General features: G+C 40.6%; 2 protein-coding genes across 3 annotated transcripts in view; one reads left to right on the top strand and one right to left on the bottom strand.

Annotated features, from left to right (window-relative positions):
• Positions 1-18,821, bottom strand: part of MDN1 (midasin AAA ATPase 1) — a 92,827-nt gene extending 74,006 nt beyond the window's left edge. Inside the window, exons 1-10 of the mRNA XM_039727789.1 lie at positions 18,679-18,821; positions 13,072-13,298; positions 11,340-11,564; positions 9,887-9,994; positions 9,615-9,807; positions 6,856-7,068; positions 5,513-5,644; positions 3,968-4,071; positions 1,941-2,055; positions 246-439 (exon numbers count right to left, since the gene is read on the bottom strand). Coding sequence (XP_039583723.1) covers positions 246-439; positions 1,941-2,055; positions 3,968-4,071; positions 5,513-5,644; positions 6,856-7,068; positions 9,615-9,807; positions 9,887-9,994; positions 11,340-11,564; positions 13,072-13,298; positions 18,679-18,780 — 1,613 coding nt within the window. The 5' untranslated portion in view covers positions 18,781-18,821. The remainder of the gene's footprint in view (positions 1-245; positions 440-1,940; positions 2,056-3,967; positions 4,072-5,512; positions 5,645-6,855; positions 7,069-9,614; positions 9,808-9,886; positions 9,995-11,339; positions 11,565-13,071; positions 13,299-18,678) is intronic.
• A 226-nt stretch (positions 18,822-19,047) lies between these two features.
• CASP8AP2 (caspase 8 associated protein 2) overlaps positions 19,048-19,623 on the top strand; it is a 20,816-nt gene continuing 20,240 nt past the window's right edge. For both annotated transcript variants that reach the window (XM_039726820.1, XM_039726829.1), the window contains exon 1: positions 19,048-19,433. The gene's annotated coding sequence lies outside the window, so the exon portion shown is untranslated. The remainder of the gene's footprint in view (positions 19,434-19,623) is intronic.

The following is a 19,623-nucleotide window of genomic DNA, read 5'->3' as shown; positions in this document are numbered from 1 at the left end:
ACATTCCCCCATGCCTGGGAGAAAGTATGAAGTATAGCAAATAGGAAATTTAAATAATCCAGAATGACTTTCTTTAAACAATATATTAATCATTATTTTAAAACAAAAAATGTATTTCCCAGTTTTTCACATTTAATAATTCAAGCTATCACCATTATTTCTAAAAAATTAAGAAAAATAATGAAAATAAACCCTTCTATCTCTGTAGCTAGCTGACTTCCAATAAATATTTAAGAAAAGACAACCTTAGAGATAGTTCTCGTCCTTCCAGATTTGGTTTCTTGTGTTCTGATCTCGATTCTGATGCTGCTTCTGGCATGTGACTGGAGCCAGCAGCACTGTTTTCTGGTGCCTGATACTTGTCTCCAGCAAGGTCAATGAAAATGTCCAGCAAGTGATCTGTCACAAGAGCAAGGTTGGGGTATCTCCTTTGGAGGACCTGAAACCAGAAACAAAAAAGAAAAAAATTAAACAAACCAACAAACCCATCCGCAAAGGAAAGAAACCAACAGCACCCCAGTTTTTACTGGGAGATTCTTCAATAGATATGTTAGCTAGCAAGCTACATAAAACTGCTCTCTTGCAATCTCTTACCTGAAGAAAATAGAAATTATGACTACTATGATACTGATTTCCATGCCAAAAAGGAACTTTTCCAGCTCAACTCTACTCCAATTCATTTAATACATTTGCACAAATACCAACAGGAAGAACAAAAAGGACATTCAATCCTATCTGAACCCAAACCATGACCAGTTTACAACTGGTAACAGAGGTCCTTACCTCTCACCCTTCTTTTTATGACTAAATTCATTTGAGCATGTTAAGGGGATAATTTTTCTTTTATAATTTCCTTTCAGCTCAGTTCTCTCCACTAAAACTTGCCAACCAAAATATTGCTTCTCAAAATTATTTTTCACAGATACAGGCCAGGAAAACTGGTCCTACCCTGCCAAACAGACTTTTAAGATTAACAAGAAGATCACGAGACTTTTTCCAAGGCAAGCAAGTGTACTACTGTGGAATCTTAGTGCTTAATTTGTACATTTTTGTGACTTCAGCTACAAAGTTGAAGAAAAAGAATAAAAAGAACCTGGTGGTAAGAGACATAGCTAACATTCAAGTTTTGTTTTATCATAAGGTTTTGATAGTTGTTCTTGCCCCACTCCTAACAAGTGACTCCTAGTAACACTCCTAACTCCTGACAAATGACAAGAAAGGAAAAAACCACACAGATATTTAAGGCCACCTATAATTGTGCCAGCTGCTGAATGAGTCCAAAGGAGTGAATGAATTCTACTGAAAAAGCTGTCTTCTCCATTCTAGAAAATTCCGAACTTTCTCCTCAACTCTGCTAGATACTATTCACTACCTTTTCCCTCAGTCAAGGTTCTTTTAGAATCAGATCCTGTTTTGAGCTCTGTATCACAAGGAGAATCGCCAGAGAATTGAATTTTCATATGAGCCCTAGGCTGTTTTAATCTTCTGAAGAACTACAAAGAGCAAACACCTCCCAGAGATGCTAACAAAAGAAAGATGTTAATAAAAGCAGTTACTTTTAACTGACAACTGACCAACTATTTTTCAGCTCAAAGCTTGGAACACCAAATTAGAGTAAACTCAATTTTCTTTTTTTCTATTTCTCTCTGTTTTCAAGTCCCTGTGGGCTAATAAGAAGCAAAGTAACTTGATTTTTAGACCCACACAAAGCACAATTATGTCTGTCAAGGCAAGTTCCAGGAACCTTTGTTCAATTCACTTCGAATTTTCCTGACAAACTGCCTGTTTACTTCAAAATTGGCAGCACAAAGCTGAAATTGTAAGAGTCTATTGTAGAATGTGAAGATAAAATAAGGATTCAATTAAGTACTGAAAAACATTTATTATCCTAAAATCAAACAATTATTGACATGCCAGAATGGAGCAACACACCCCCATACCTCCTTGAGCTCTCCTTTGCTCATGTTATCCAGATGTATTTTGGTCCAGTATTTGTCCAGAAGAGCAGCATGGCTGCTTTGCTGCCTGTACCAACCTCCACCACAGCTGAATATCCTAAATCAAAACAACAATGAAGAAACAGAGCATGTTGAGTGTGGCTGAAGAATTCAGCATTTTCAGTGCATCAAAGAACATGTCACAACAGCTGCTACAGCATAATCCAACAGGCATAAATGACACTGTCACTGTACTGTCATGTACCCCACCTTGCCTATCCATGCTTTCCTAGTTACTTGTTATCACAGTGTTTTTCCTCCTATATGCCAAAATCTCCAGAGATACTTTCAGAAAGACTTAACTTACTGTCAGTAGTCTATCTGCACAAACAGAAGCAACACAGAGAATCTTTTGTAAAGGGAGAAACCTGACAGAAGTGGCCTGTGAAGTACCTTAAAGGATCTGTGATCTTATTGCAGAGATGCAGGAAAAGCATCTTCAGCCCTGTCCCCTCCACAGAATAATTGTGTTTCACAACTCTTCTTTCTTGTCCTCCAGACTCCACTCTTTCCAGCATACATTCAATTCCCTTTGCTCTTTTACTACAGAAATAACTATTCAGCCATGTGTTTTTACCCACTGTAGAAGCAGCCTTGCACATGCAAAGCATTAGATTTGGGGTTGTGGTTTGGCTTTTGTTTTCTAGAGGGTTTTCATTAATTTTTTTCTTCTTTGTTGTATTGTGTTCGGTTTCCATTGTTAAATACTATTTCCCATGTGTAAACTGCAACAGATTTACAGAATCTACTCTAATGAGCTTAATGAAAATGATAATTTGCTGCTATACAAACTGTGCACTGATGTGCTGGTTTTGGTGGGGATAGAGTTAAATTTCTTCACAGTAGCTGGTGTGGGGCTGTGTTTTGCATTTGTGACCCAAACAGTGCTGCTAATACAGGGATGTCTTAGCTATCCCTGAGCAGGGCTTCCAGAGAGGCATGGCCTCTCCTGCTTCTCAGAAAAGCACCAGCACCACCCCAGCAGAGGTGGGTGAGGGAACACAGGGAGTTGGCATGGGACATGGCCATGAGAGCTGATCCCAACTGGATCAGTTATCCCACAAGGATATTCCATATCAGATGGGGTTGTGCCTAGCATATAAAGGGGATGCTCGGAGTGATAGGGTTTGTCTCTTTGTTTGTGTGGAAAGCTTTCGCTTTACCTAAACTCTATTTCAACCCATGATTTTTCCCGCTTTCTCTCTTCCAACTCTCTCCCTGCTGCAGGGGACTGAGCCAGTGCCTGTGTGGTGTTAATTGCTGACTGAGGTTAAACCATGACAACCATGCATAAAGAAATAAAAATTCTCATGAAATGAGGCGACCAAAGGAGTGGAATACAGAAGACTCAATTCAAGAAAAAATAGATCAGAAAAACAAATTTATAGAAGTAAGACAAAAGCAGGAAAATTTGTTAAAGGCTTTGAAATAAACTACAAAACATTTGAAAACCATGTAACTGGCATTCCCCACATAGACCTCCTAACCTTTAACCTTAATACAACATTACATTTTCTTACACAAAAAGTCATTTTGATATCCCAGGCAGGAGCCACTACTACAGTGAAAAAATCAGGCAGAGTATATTTTATCTTTTTCTGGTTAGAAGACATTACAAATACCTATATTGTTGCAAGACTTTCATAACTATCAATAATAAACCTTTTTCACACATTCCTAAGAGTGGTATTTTGTCTTGGTGATGGGTTGGTTTTGTAGGGTTCCTCCCAGCAAGGTTCATTTTTTCAGCCTTTGTTGAAGCTATTTTTTCTGTACAAAGACTGGGACTCACCCCAAGGCTGCTTTCAAGTAAAAAAAATTAATCTTTTAGTTTCTATTACATGACTTATATTGCTTGTTAATTGGAAACTGCTATAATACTCCCACACAAGTACCTTGTACTAAAAAGTACCTTGGACTTAAAAATAGGATACCCGTGTTCTCAATCTCATTTAAGTTTACAAACCTACCTTCTGGTTGCAAAAAATTGGAATCCTGGTGCTACTTTTAAGCAGTCACCACGACCAGGAATCAGTAACTCTTTTTTCTCCAAAAGAGGAATCAGCACAGAGATCTGGAGACAAAAAGAAAAATTATAAACTTTTTTTTTTGGTGACACTAACAGACAGCACAACCATCCACACTTATTTCACACTTGAGATGCTGGAGCAATGCCACTGAGCAGCATTACATTGCCAGCAACTGCTATTTCCAGAGATACACTTCCAAGTGATGCTAACAGGAACTGCAGAGTTCCCAGCAATTTTAATCAGCAGTGGAAGCCAAAGGTGTAATGTTTATTTACCATTTTTTCTCCTGTATTCAAATTTAATTATTAGAGAATGGAAATGACAGCCTTCACACTGCAAGTCCAAATCAAAACTATTTATTTTAAAATTATCAAATGACTTATTAGACACATTCAGATCAGAAGCTTTATTTTGTTTATCTGCCTAAACAAAGATGACCTGTGTCTCAAAGATGTCATTCTCCAACAACAACCTTTTTTAGTGTATATACTGCTACCCCAGGAGAGTTTGGTATCTATTTATAAAATCTAGCTTTCCCTGGGGTAGGACAATAATGGTGGTAAAAAGAAAGAAGTTGGTGCATGACTACACCAACCCTTCAGCACAGAAGCAGGAACAAAGAAATTCTTTGATATGGAGAAAGCAGACAAGATGCCTGCAGGGAGGACATGAAGAAAGGGATTTGATGAATGCAGGATACTACTCAGGCTATGGTCATCATGAGTGCAGTCAGCTAAATCCACTGAAGCAAGTAAGTGCACAATCTCCTAGCAGTGAATTGTCTGTACATACAAGCTCTATGCATTTGTTTTTTTATAAATCTTCTATTTCTATACCAGAAAGCCTAGAACCAAATAAACAGGTTATTCAGTCACACAAAGGATGCTTTATGGGACAGATATGAAAGGAAACAACCAGCAGAATGTCCAGCAGGCCTATGCAGCAAAACATCTCTATCACACCATACTTGTAAATGACTTGTTTTCAGTAGCCATTACTTCAAGAGGCAAGGACTGACTAACTAGTTGTTCTGGAGCCAAAAAAACCCCAGGAAATCTGTTAAAACTTACAATGCTTAGTGCAACAGCACATTTTTAATACCAAAGAAATGTGTAAGAAAAAATATGTGGAAGGGAAAAAAGGGCACAAACACAAAAAAAAAATCTTATTAACAGCACCAGCCTCATATATTGACAATATTTTGTAGTGTTCAGGACCACAGTTGGTTTCAAACACCAAGATACTATTAAATAGACTCATTATCAGACACATGATCAGTGTCAACTCCAGTTTTCAGAGTGAAATCTGTGATCAGTGTCAGGGTCACGACTAATGAGGTGTGCAAACATGTGAACCAAGACAGGTGAATTCTGTCCAACACCTTCCAAAGCAGCAGCATTTTCAGTGTGCTGCTCCAGACCCCTGGTTATCAGACTCCAGAACTGCCATGATGCAGTACCTTAAAGCAAACATAAAGCTACCTACCACATCCAGAGGAGCGTAATCAATATCCTCCAGCAGTATCCAGTGACCTTTGGTAACAGCTTGTGTCAAGGTGCCAGGCTGCCACACAAACTCCCCTGGTACATCCGTGCATCGATACATCCCCAGCAGCGTCTGTGACAGAAACATCAGAGACCTGGCACCACCTCCCCAGAGGAGGGGATGGCAAACACGACCAAAGTTGGGACAGAAGTGACACTTCACCTCCACCTTACTAAACACAGAAGTTACACTTTACCGTCACCTTACTAAACAATCTATCTGGCAATCAGTGCCCAGCATTGCACTTTTTTTAATTAAGAAGAGTTTCCTGCCTCCGGTGACAATTTAACTGAAACTCAATAATGAAAACAAATCAGGTAATTGGAAGTGAATTAATGAGCTGTGTCACCCTAATTTACAAGCAATCTAAAGTAACAGAAAACTGTCTAGGGTCACACCAAACTTTATATTTTTGAAAACTCTGTGACGAAGGTAGTAAACAGAACTACAAAGCAAGTTATTCAAAGGTAAAATTCAGTCAAGACTTTGTTTTTCTCTCAAGTACTAACTTCAAAATAAGCACTGCTTTAAAAATTGAGTTTGTGATTTTCCTGCTACATATTTTATACCTTGAACTTCACCCCTTTTTCTTAAATATGATGGTCTTACTCTTGGTATATGAGAAGACACAGTCTGTGAGATGGTGAAACTAGGTGTACCATGCAAACAAAGAAGGTTCTCATGGATGCTAATAGAAACCTTCTGTTAACTTCTGGTAGTTTTCAAAAACGAAAAATAAATTGAGCCAAACAACATAACTCAAGCTCCAAAATTCTATATACAAAACAAGAAGTACATAATTTTTTTTACAGATAGAGCTTAATCATTATTATATAATTGCAAGTCACCTCACCATCCCAGTATTTTACTTTATCTCACCTTTATCACAAAAAAGGCATCAGATTAAACTAACATTAGCTCACTTAAACTGAAATAAGAGTATTCATATAACCTTCAGCACCATAATTCTGCTTTTTCAAATATAAATTAATATTTTAAAATTTAAAAAAAAAACCCAGTAGAGCTCTTCCACATTGAAAAACCCTGATAAAACATAATTTGAATGATAGAGGTTTAGTACAATTATGCAAAGAATTTAAAATCTACTGGAAAATAACAGTTATTTTTCTTGTTTATTTATTCATTTTCACCAATATTAAGACCAGTACTAAAGAGCTGGGCACTGTAGGGTCCTTGAGTGAAAACATTATATTATTAGAAAATTAAGTCCATGCTTTAAGTTATGTCTCATGATTCAAACATCAAACAAACCCATCACTTACCTTACTATCAGTTTGATCTCCAAGCTGAACTTTCAAAATATGAGGAGGTTTTGCTCTTCCTGTAACAGCCGCTAAATATTCAATTAAAGAAGTTTTGCCACATCCTATTGGTCCTTCTAATAAAACAGGAGTCTGATATGCCACAGCAATAGCAAGGTTTTGAAGATTTGTGAAGGCAGATTCAACCAAAACAAAACTGCTGGTGTTATTTTCCTGTTCAAACATAAAATGTCGGTTACTGCACTTGAAATTACTTTTCTTAGCACTGTTGTACCACACAGAACAATTAGGAAAGTGAGTGTAACAACAAGAAAAATTTTAGCCTGCAGATCTGCTTATCAAATAAAATAAAGAAGTCTATGGTTGTATTTATTTACATATATTAAAGCAGATTTCATCCAAAACCTACTATAGGTGAGTCACTTAATGAAAAGTATACATACAACTTGATCCCAAGGGGAATTCACACTAAGTTGGCAGTACAGGCATAGTAACTATTCAGTCATAACTCATGTCAATCAAATATAATTTGCTAAATTGAGTCATCAGAATGGATCCAAATCACAGGACAAATCAAACAGAAGTTGCATTCAAATGATGCAAATATGAATATTAAATGAATAAATGTATTTACTTCTTTCTGTAGGAGCCAAAGTATAAGATCATTAAACTCAGTGAATAAAAAAAAAGGTATATTCAATAACATCTTCATTTTATTCAAAATTAAATTAATTCAGTTTATTGAATGGTAATTAATCAATGCCACAGACATGTATTTACTTCTTTCTGTAGGAGCCAAAGTATAAGATCATTAAACTCAGTGAATGAAAAAAAAAGGTATATTCAATATCATTTTCATTTTATTCAAAATTCAATGAATTCAGTTTATTGAATGATAATTAATCAATGCTACAGATAGTCTCCAAATATTCTGGCTCTTACAGTCATATATCTATATATAGCACAAAAATGAGTCTTTTGTTCCAAAAGGCTCAGAGGAAAGGAAACAGAGCATAGAAACAAATGTCTTGTATTTAAGTCTGACCTTTTTTCAGATATAGCTTGATGTACTTCTCTGGAAACAAGAGAACCTGCTTCCCCTCACAGTTTGCTCCTACATCTTCATCAGACCTCCTAAGCTGCCACTGGAACCTCCCTATTGTAACTGGAACTACACTGTAGACCAGATCAGTGGAATACCTGTGGCTATTAAAAAAAATAAAAGCATTCCTTTCAGGGAAGTTCTCACCTCCCTCAGAAATAAAGAGTATTTTTTCAGTAATCCAGTTTATAGCATGGCCTGGCTTCAGCAGAGCTGCAGCAGCGGTGATGCTGCCATGGGAGTAAGAAGAATACCTGTGGCTATTAAAAAAAATAAAAGCATTCCTTTCAGGGAAGTTCTCACCTCCCTCAGAAATAAAGAGTATTTTTTCAGCAATCCAGTTAATCAGTAATCCAGGCCTGGCTTCAGCAGAGCTGCAGCAGCAGTGATGCTGCCAAGGGAGTAAGAATCTTCTTAAACAGCTCTAGTTTCCCCTGCTACAGTGAATTCCAAACCACTCTCTCACAATCCTATATAAAAAATCCCAAAAGGCTAGAAAACACTGAATTCAAAAACAGAAGCAGGGAGAAAAACAGCATGGGGGAAGAGGAATTTGGAGGGAAAAATCCTCTTTCCTTGCTTTGGCCACTGAAACAATTCTGGACACTGGTACTCTTCATTTTTTTTTGTCCTGTTGTAGATCACTGTTACAAAGTTAAACAAAAGAACTCAGCTAAGAGCTAAAACTGGTACATAAAGGAGAAAAAGTCAGGAATACTGGCTGTAGCTACAAAAAGGGATCTGAACATCTTAACTTAGATAGCAATTTAGAAGAAAAAATATTTAATACTGTTTGTTTAAAAATGTTTACCAAAAACAGAAGCAGGGAGAAAAACAGCATGGGGGAAGAGGAATTTGGAGGGAAAAATCCTCTTTCCTTGCTTTGGCCACTGAAACAATTCTGGACACTGGTACTCTTCATTTTTTTTTGTCCTGTTGTAGATCACTGTTACAAAGTTAAACAAAAGAACTCGGCTAAGGAGAAAAAGTCGGGAATACTGACTGTAGCTACAAAAAGGGATCTGAACAGCTTAAATTAGATAGCAATTTAGAAGAAAAAAGATTTAATACTGTTTGTTTAAAATTGTTTATGACTTCGATGGGCTTCCCAAATCTATAAGGCACTATAGTCTACAGTTCACTTTCTCAAGTGGTGACAGTAAATTCTTGCTCACTTCCTTTCCCCTCTCTCTGCCTTCTGGAAAAGTTTAAACAGCAGCCTTGTTTTCTTCTTTTCATAGAAGAACTGAGCATATGTTTGGAGAAAAGCTGCATACAAGATGCCTGCATAGCACAAAAACCCCTAGGTCAGGCAGGTAAAAGCAACTGCCCCAGATCCTGGCTTTAGTCAGCTAAGGATTGTCACCCCAACTGAGACTGAAGTTACTATGTAAGGCTGAATATTCTTTTGTAGTATGTTTGTACAAACTGCTATATGAAGTTTGTAATGAACAGCACTATTGCTCCTTCACTCCACTGCAGAGCTCCTCTGTGGTGCCAGAATTATGCAACACTAGTTTACAGCACACTCTCAGAAAGGTAAAGATACACACATTACCCACAGTATCTCAATATCATCCAATCAGGCAATAGTCAGTTCACTATACTTAGAAATTCCTGAAACAAAAATGTACTGGTTTCACTGTGGATTACATACCTGCTCTTCAGAAACATACTGTAGTCTAGGCAGCACAATGCCACAGACAGCTACTACACGTGCAGAGAGGTCACCCGACACAACATGTCCTTGTGTGTAGTGCAGTTCTTTCTCCTTTTGCCAAAATGAGGAGTCTGGATTAGCCAAAACTAAGGCTCGTTCCACATTCTGCAGCTGAGATTCTTCTAGCAACCTGTGAAACCCATGTTTATTAACTCAGCTGAAAGTCATCAAGAAAAACAAGTAGTGTTCAAGATTTTAAAAGTCCTTACTTCAGTCTGAAATGTATCAGCTCCTCAGGATTGAATATCTTCTTCAGGAAAGATGATTTATGCTCATCACTCATGCATGTAACCAGAGCAAGACAGTTTGAAGTATACCTAAAAATTACATTTAGAACAAAATATGTCAAAACAGTTTTAAGGAATGTAGTTCGACAACTGTCAGTTGCATAACAAAACACCAAGCTTGGGAAAATGTGCAGAAAACTTTATTCATAGAAATTATTTTAGCACTATGCCTAACATTCTTTCAGATTAGACAAATATCTCAGAGCTGAGGAAAGCAATTCTATCAGGGCACAGTTTTAATTTATACATCAATTAGCTAACATTTATCTGAAGAACTGAATTATCAGCAGAAATATAATAACGGAATGCACTTTCCTAAATAAATGAAGGTTAACATATAAGACAAGGAAAATGAAGTCATCTCTGCCCATTTTTTTCCTCCTACCATTTTCCTTCCAAAATTGCATTTCATGCTATTTCTAAAGTAAACTTAATGCAATGAAATAAATTCTAAGTGCCTAAAAAAGCCAATAACTCCCAACTCGTGACTACATAAAGCTGTCTTGCAACAAAAGAACATTTAATATAAATCATAAACCAGTTCTCATTCATTATAATGCTGTTTTTAACTTCCAAGAACAAAGTTTTCAAGGAGCATGATGTGGGGAAGGAAGAGATGGGGGAAAGAAGAGGGGGGAGAAGGCAGAAGATTGTTTCAGAATAAATGTTTAAGAGTCAGCTCATTCACTTACTTAAGACTATTGGTTGAACACCAGGTAAAGCAATTCTACTCAATGAATTTCAAGTTCTCTCTCTTTTTCTGACACTGTCATTTTGAAGAGCTTCATAAATGACTGATAGATTTGACAATGCTCTTACTTCTGCCCTTCCTAAATTATACACCTTACTGAAATTATGTGCTACTAACACAGTTCAGAATTTTTGTTTTAAAAAGTGAAGACTATTAAACATCTTTTTTAAAATAAAAGGCACTATCAATACTAAATAAGGTAGAGCACTGATTAAGCTGAAGCCCTGTGGGCAGACACCTAACATGAAAGATCTGACCAAAATCCCACATGAAACCTGTAACAGGGCCAATACAAGGTGCAGCTTAAATAAACTACATTTTACAGCTGCTGAGAAATCAACACACAAACAACTGAAAAAAGAACCAACTTGGGCAAACTGAAATAATTTGGAAAGATTCTCTAGACCATAGTTTTAAGCACTACTAAGTGCTAGTCTGAAATACACTTTGTGATGGATCACGATAGCTTTCAGAAGGTCAGTTAAGAAGCACAAGTACAGACACCATTGGTACAGATTGCTGGTATTACTTGAAGACACTTTCTATTGCATGTGAACATTGTTAATTACAACTCAAGATACAGATACAGCTATTCAGCAAAGATCATTTGGAGATTTAACTTACCAACGGACTAAAGTGTCATGACTCCTTAGGAGTGGAACACACACACTCCAGTCCCATAGCTCCCGGAAAACTGATGGCTCCTTCTGTAAAAATCTGTAGGCAGCCTCCATGAGGTCCCGTAGCTTCATTCGTCTGCGCCCATACCGGACTGTGCTTGCATCTGAGCTCTCCAGGAAAAGCCTCTGGAAAACTGGTGATGTAGTTTTAAAGTATCTTAAAGCAAATCTTTAGAAAAAAGTGAGAGAAAAAGAGATGGAACACAAACATGTAAGTCAGAAGAAAGAAAGCCAGGCACTAATAAAGATGTCAGAGCACTGGTCCTAAGACAGTAACTGACTGTACTGAGAACTAAGGCCTGGAATTAACTTCATCCACACAAGGGAAAGACAACCACTTCAGCAATCAGCTGACAACAGACACTTCACCTTATTAGAAATCATTACTTCATTATCAAGGGGAAACAGTGCTGCCTTTGGTGAAAATGCTTTGATTGCTCTTGTTTACTGAAAAAGTAATACAGATTCCTACTTATGCAACTTTATCTTCTACCAGCCTAGAGGTCCAATATTAAACTCAGAGATTTTGGTTGTGAACTATTTTCAAGCTGTTTTGTTTTTCTGTAGATCACAGGTGAAAGTCAAATTGCATCTTACAACACGATTTAATTAAACTGTGTTTGAGTCTTGTATTTACTTAATAATTATTTCTGCTCAAAATGCATTTGTGACTGTGGGAGACAATTCAAATCCTGACCCTACCTCTCTTCACCCGTGAACACAAATAAGCACATACTGCTTGGATGAAATGCTAACTGCAATGTTAATGATGACTCAAACAATTGCCCATCTGCAAAAGCTGCAGTGCTTTGCTGAGGATGGGCAGGGTCACAGCCCAGGGGCAGAGGGGCCGAGCACCCATCACTCAGGGCTACAAGCAGGGGTTTGGGCCACGTCCGGAAGAGACCAGTAAGAAGCAAATCCCGTAAGGTGGGATAATGTTTTTATCATGACAATGTCCTCCCTTACTCAAGTGGCTCAGGTGCAAAAACTCCCCTGGGGGAAATACCGGGACATTCCCACTGAAGGCTTTCATCCCTTCCGACTGGGCATAACTGGCTCAGCTATGTTAGAGGCAGCTGCCTTGTCTTGGGAGGAGTCACGAATCAAAATCCCCGAAGTGCCCCCAGATTCACTTTTAGGAACTTCCATCAGAGCATGACCCACAGTGTTGCAACACAGTGTAAAACTCTCCCCCACCAGGGGAGGTACCTGGCCATTCCCACCTGAACCTGAGTGTTTATTAACCCAATGAATTTTGTATTCCATGGGCTCCTCCCACCTCGTGATGGATAAACCCTTCGACCATCACTTGGACCAATGGACACTGAAACTGCAACAACCACGTCTTGCCACTGGAACCGCGGATATTGAGATCTTTCTACTCTTATCCTCTCTCTTTTCCCCTATACATTTTCTTTGTGCTTATATATTGCTGTATTTCTACAGATAATAACCAAAACGGCTACATATCTCCTTTCCATTGCAATCAAACAGTCCTAAAATAAATAAAACACCAGTATAAACACCAGTTCTAAAATATAAAAATGCCAGTCAGTCAGTGTCCTTCTCTCTAATCATCCCAATCCATCTATTAACAAAAACCTGATTTACCCTGCCTCCAGGAGCAGGTTCTAACATTTCCTAAATTCAAACATTGACATCTCATTACTCACGGCAGAACATCAGGGTGGTCAGCAACCAGCTTGCTCATGGCTACACAGAGCCTTTCATGCCGATCGTGGTTGATTTGGCCACCAGCTTTGATAGCTTCTGCATTTCTTTCCAACAAATCCAGCAGGATGGGCCGAACTTGCCGGCCGATCAATACGGTACATTCTTTATCCAGCAGTAACAGCGCTAAAGTATTGAGGATGCACTGACGATCCTGCGGAGTCCAAACCTGAAATGATGGGAAGTGAAAACAGGTTAAATGGGAAATTATTTTGACTTTTAACTTCAGAACTATTCATGCAGGGGTCAGAGTGAATTTTACAGGAACAAATAGTTCAAAACCAGAAGGGAGTCCAAAATCCCAAAGCAAGTACTCAATTGACAGAGCTCTCATTATTAAAAAAAAAAAATAAATTACAATACAGGAGTAAGATGCAGAACAATATACTAAACAGGAATTACAAAGCAGTCCCAAAATCCTAAATTATATTTTACAACTGAAAGATCAGGCAGTTTGTATTTTTTTTTAAGAAAAAATTGGGGAAATGTTGAAACAATTAATACAATTAACACATCTTCCTAGAATTTCCATTGATCTTAACAGCTTGGTCTCATGAGAGCCACAAAACATTTATGACATTAAATTAAAATTTAAACTTACTTCATGTTCACTATCTCTTAACAAGAAAAAAGCATTCAATCAGTCATGAGCACAGGGTTATTTTCACAGTTCTGACAAGAATTACAGCAAGCAATGCTCTTAACAAGAAGCAGCTTGTATCTGCAGTTTTGAAGTTGAAATCCTTTTTCTTTTTATACTGTTACACAAAAACAGTCATTTAGTTCTTTAAAATACAAGGAAAACATATTCACATCTGCTGGAAGAAAAAACCCCAAACCAATACACCTTAACCTCACATCTCCCCTGCCTAACGCCCCCAGCCCTCCTAACTTTGTTATTGATGAACAACCCATTTCTTGTGTCTTACCCTTAAATATCTTTCTCTTTTGAGTTCATGTTACTACCCAAGCATCTCTCCACTTCCATGATGTTTAACACATACTGCAGTACAAGTAATTTTGAAAATCAGGATTATGAATTTGCACTGTAGCGGTTTTGCTCTCAACTTTGGATGCTCCATGCTCCCCTCCCTTACTGAGTGAACCCTTATCCTGTTCAAGACATAAATATTCTGTAATTCAGGTAGTCTTTTGTTTCAGCACCACATGCAGCCAATCCCTGCTTCTCCTAGACTTTAGTAACTCTGGTAAGACCTGTTCCTGGTCTCACCATCTCAGGGATGGTTTCATTTTTACAAGAGTGCAGCTGTCCTTTGATTATACCACTGTCCACACCCCTCCAGAACACATGCAAACCTATTCAAGTTCCTTGGTCTCCTGAATTTGAAAAGACATTCATCCCCACACAGCATAAAGAATACCAGTGAGGTATATACACTACAAATATCAAACTCATCACATTAATTGCAACCTGTTTCTTACAGGCTTCAGGTTTGTTTTTACAAAAGATAAGTTTATCTGCCTCTCATCTATCACAGCAGCACTAGAAATAATTTTTAAAATGGACCAAAGCCTTGCTCATTACACAGAATCAGATTTTGATTGGCAAAATGACTAATAAGCTGTTCAAAGGCAGAATGGCTCAAAAGAACCAGAAATAAACTCAACCGGAAAAAAACCAAAAAGTACCTCCAATTTTCAAATCAATTACATCTTTGGCTACCCAAACAAGGCACAACAGGGTACCTAATTTATTAACCAGAGCTTTGAATATCAAATAAAGCCAGTTAACAACAAAATAATAAATAATGCGACTGATTCAGTAAAATTCTGTATTTACATGTCTACTGTCCAACAAATTCATGCCATTTAGCAATTTTGTGAGAGGAAGCAGTTTTTTAGTCATTGTGTGCAGTACCATAAAACTGTTCAAAAATCACAGTGGCAGCATTCTCATTCTACAAAGAGACTGTTTATCTGACCTCAAAGCCTAAATGAAAAATGTTATGGAAAAGAAGAATACTGTCAGAGGGGGTTGTTTTTTACCAAAAAGCTGGTATTTCATGGCTTTATGAAATACCAGCTTTTTCAACCTATAGCAATAGACAGCTGATCTGAAAGTGTTCAAGTCTGGAATAGTCAAATCTGCACATGGGGTTCCAAACAGCTGCTTTGAGAAAGCATCACAAGAGACTGTGCCTCCAAGCACAAAACACATACACACAACACACACAGCCTATTATTAAAGATATACATGAAGCAGACACAGCTAGGACTGAGACCTGGAGTCAAACATGACCCCAGCCACTGCTCCAGCAGCAGGATGCACATCTCCTTCCCAACTTGCAGTGTACATGTGTTCAGAGCACACAAGGTACAGAAATCTTTAATAATACTTATCTTAATCCAAACTCTAAATTCATAAAAGGATCACAGCAACAAGCAAGCTGGTATATAAAATCTACATTTCTGCTCACCATACAAAGGTTATACCACAGATTTAACACTGAGATACTCATAAAGAGTTGGGAGGGCAGGAGGGTTACACATGGAAATCTTTCTTCCTCTTCACCACAGGAACTCGTGTTCTCATCTCTGTTCCCTCACACAACAGCTGTATGACTGTGCAGCAACCAACTCAGCAAGATGATCCAAATGAATCCTTACAAAATCTTACACTGGGTGGGAAAGTTGAATGGATTTTCCAAATGAGCACTCTTACTGGGCTGAAGATAAGAGAAGCAACACGAAGGTGTGGCTTGGCCTTGGGAAGAGGCTAAAACAAAACAGAGCAGCACCACTCTTTGGCAGCTGTTCAGTTCAGCAAGATAAACCAAAACACGAGCCCACACTCCTCCTACAACCCACACAGTTCAAGGGAAACAAAAAAAAAAGTGGTCTCACAAGCTGGAATTTCCTAAACCTCCTCCAACACATCTTTGACAGAGTTGGACAGATCTCTCCCTCACAAGAGAGGATGCAAGCAAGAAGTTTCTCATTGACTTTGTATCATTGACATAAGGTGTGCCAAAAATCACAGCTTTTCAAAACGTAGCAGAAGATGACAATACAGCCCAAGACGGAAGCCAAAGTGCAACATACCTTCCCTTATTTCTAATGCTACACGATGTAAAGTCTAACTAATCTTTCAAACAAAATGTTGAATTCACATTTTAGTATGAAAAAACCACTGCCTTAGTTGCCAGACCATCAGGACATTTTTCTGACAGACAGTGGGTAACTGAGTGAATTTGAGACCACTAGGTCATCTCCTTTTCTCTACATTTATTAATATAAAGGAATAAAGGCATTTCTCAACATCAAATGCTAAGACTGAAGGCCTCTAAATAAGAGCTTGGAGTTATTATTAAAACAACTTTCACTGCTACACAGAAAAATGAAGGATGACAACATAAACCACCAAGAAATTTAAAAAGAAAAATCAAGAATGGTGTGCTCAAGAGCTCCTGTCCACTTAGGAAGGTTGCATAGACTAAACAGATGAAACATCCAAAGGGGTCAGGTTCTTTGATGCATATATTTCCATATAAGCACTGTGGTAGATGCAAAGGAGAGAAAACAGTGAGGGAGTTTTTGCATTAAAGTTCCATTCCTAGGAGTGTTTTAACCTTCTCAGTGATTAACTTCTCTGCTGAAATTACATGATCACAGGCATCCAAAAAACATACATCTGCACAAAATTCACATTTGGAATTTTATGCAGGAAGACTTTCTGGCAGATCTTTGGTAACTCAGAGCCAAAAGCACATTCCAGCAGTTTGTGGAGACCTATTGCTTCTACAATAACAAAAAATTATTCAAAAATGGGAAATAAAGACGGTTCAGAAAGCATTTCATCCCATCTTTCTCATTAAGAGCACAGAAATTTGCTGTATATTTGCAGAGTTCATGGTACATAAAAATGCTTTACAGAAAAGGCTCTAATTTTATTACATACCCAAGCACAGGGAACAGAACCTTCCATAACCACATGAACTATGCCATACTATGAACCTGAAAAGACTGCTCCTTACTTAGCACTTGTGGGCAAGTTTCATTCCTGTATGGAATAGTTTTGAAGAAGTATGTTGCCAGAAAGACATAACAAAGCTGTAGAGCAAAGAGAGCTCTAAATTTCCAGAATGCATTGCTTCCCAGGCTATATACAAAGCAGGAAATCAGGTACGACGTTTAGAGATGGAGTTTGTTTACTGGCAAGACAAGCTTAAAACAATCCTAGAGCTGTAGCTTCCAAGCCTGGAAACAGCAGTTCAGTTCTCAAAAGGACGTGCCAATGTTAAATAATGTGCTGTTCCAGGTTCCCTCTATACAATCACTCTTCAGGAATTTCCACTAGCAAGGCTTCTAAACCTGAACCATATCCCAAACAATCACCGAAAGGGAAAGGGCACAGTGCCTTTCCCAATCTCGGATCTGGGTGACTCGCTTCTGGTTCGCTGCTCCATCTGTCTGCGACAACTTGTATCCACATCATCCCCTTTTCTATTCCTCAGCAGCTTCTCTCTCTTGAAAAGCAACTCCTCATCACTGCTTCCCATCAACTAGCTTCCACTCGGGACTGTATATTCGTGTCAATTTTACTTGGATCCTGCTATTTGCAGCGACAGAAGAGCCGTCTGTCTACCAACAAAGAACCTCGAGTACCAGTATGAAAGCCTTCCCAAACACAACTGCGACAGCAACTCGGGCTGAAAGCCAATATTCTGAAAAAATATGATACTTCAGACTTTTCATCTTCAAACAACTGGGACATTTCTTAGACACTCAAAGAGAAACAGAGACTTTGAGCCCCAAAATGCGTACTCATCTGAGGGGTTTCAAAAGCTCTACTACGAAAAGTATTAATAAAACAATATCTGATGTGCTGATATCCTGTTACTACACGTCCTCAAGCACTTCAGAGCACGAAAGGAGATCGGTCTTAACTTTCCTAAAGGCAGGTGTGCCTCTCAGAGCTTAAGGCAGCCTAAGCATGAAGGTGACTGTAGGACCATGTTTTCAGCATCACTACAACCTGGAGACTGTGATTAAAAAAAAAAAAAAAACAAAAACAAAAAACCAAACAAAAAAAAACCTCAAAGCAAAGCCTAGAAAATCCATGCCTTTTTTTTATCCCACATGCTGTTTTAAGGTAATTAAAGAAGACACGCAAAACAGCAACAGAGCAGAGACTAGTTACGGTCTCGGTGCTCGATAACAAACCTCTAAGGTGAAGGTGCCACGCTTCCTGAGTCACCCCAGGGGGCATGGAAGGGACTGAAGACTTTAACTGCGGGGCGAGGCGCAATAGGAAGGGGCCCAGCATACACAAGAGGACCTTCATGGTCCGCGCGTCCCCGAAAGGGGCGAGGAGGGCAAGAAGCAGCAGCAGGGAGAGGAGGAGGGAGAGAGAGAGGGGGGATCAGCTCCCGCCGGCCGCCCGAGGGGTCGGGCACGCACAGCTGCCGGGAGGGGAGGCAGAGGGGGCGCTCCCTTCGCTCCGCGGTGGTCCCTACAGACCCTCCCTCACGGAGGGAGAACGGACGCGCGGGGGGCTGCCAGCGAGAGCCGCACCGCCCGCTCCTCACCTGCTTCGCCACGAATCGGCTCAGCTCCACGCCGCTCTTCTCGTTTCTGCGCGCCACCAGCTGCAGGGTCTCGGCCAGGCGGAGCCGCAGCTCTGCCGCCATGCTGCTGCTGCTGCTGCTGCTGCTGCTGCTGCTGCTGCTGCTGCTGCTGCTGCTGCTGCTGCTGCTGCGCGCCCGTCCCGCGGCGGGGCACGGCGGCGCGAGGGGCGCGCGGCACGTGCGGCGCGCGGCGGACGCGGCACCAACTTCCGCTCTGCTGCCGTCACGGGAAGCGCGGCCGCCGCCGCCCCGCCCCCTCCGGACTACAGCTCCCGGCGTGCACCGCGCCGCCGCCCCCCTCTCTCGCCGCGGGCGCCGTCCGGGAGCGGAGCGAGGCTCTCCCGCTGGCTCGGAGCGCCGGGACCCGCGCGTCTGGGGCTGCGTTTGCCGCGCCCTTGGCCTCCCCTGCTCTCTGCCCGCCGGAGAGCCATCTGCCGCTGCTGCCGCAGGACTCGCCCGCCCGCGAGCCCTTTAAATCTGGTTCGGGGAGGCGGCCGAGGGCGGGCGGTGACGGAGGCGGCAGCGGGTGGCCCCGGCTCGGGCGGCAGGAGCGTTACGCCCCCGGCGGCAGCCGCTCGCGGAGGCCGAGCGCGGCTGTCGGGCGGTAACGATGTCCCTGCAGGGGTTTGGCAGCGCGACCGCCGACGGCAGCGGCCGCCGGCATTAAACCTCGGGCTTCCCGGGAGCAGCGCGGCAGCAGCGCGGAACGACACCAGGTAAGCGCGCGTGTCGTGCGGCGCAGCCCCGGGCAGCCTCCAAAGGCCTCAGCCCGGGCCTACGGGACCAGCGATTGCCGTGAGCTCCGGGGCGGGGCAGGCGGGAGGCTCCCGGCTCGTCCCGGCGGGAGCAGCGCGCGGTTTCCCGCGCTCGGGCCGGGCCGGGCTGGGGCCCGCGGCCGGGAAGGGG

Source organism: Passer montanus, unplaced genomic scaffold (assembly GCF_014805655.1).
Source record: "Passer montanus isolate IOZ18808 unplaced genomic scaffold, ASM1480565v1 scaffold11, whole genome shotgun sequence".
Lineage (NCBI taxonomy): Eukaryota > Metazoa > Chordata > Aves > Passeriformes > Passeridae > Passer > Passer montanus.
The sequence above is the reverse complement of the archived record's forward strand: the minus strand, read 5'-3'. Positions and strand labels throughout refer to the sequence as shown.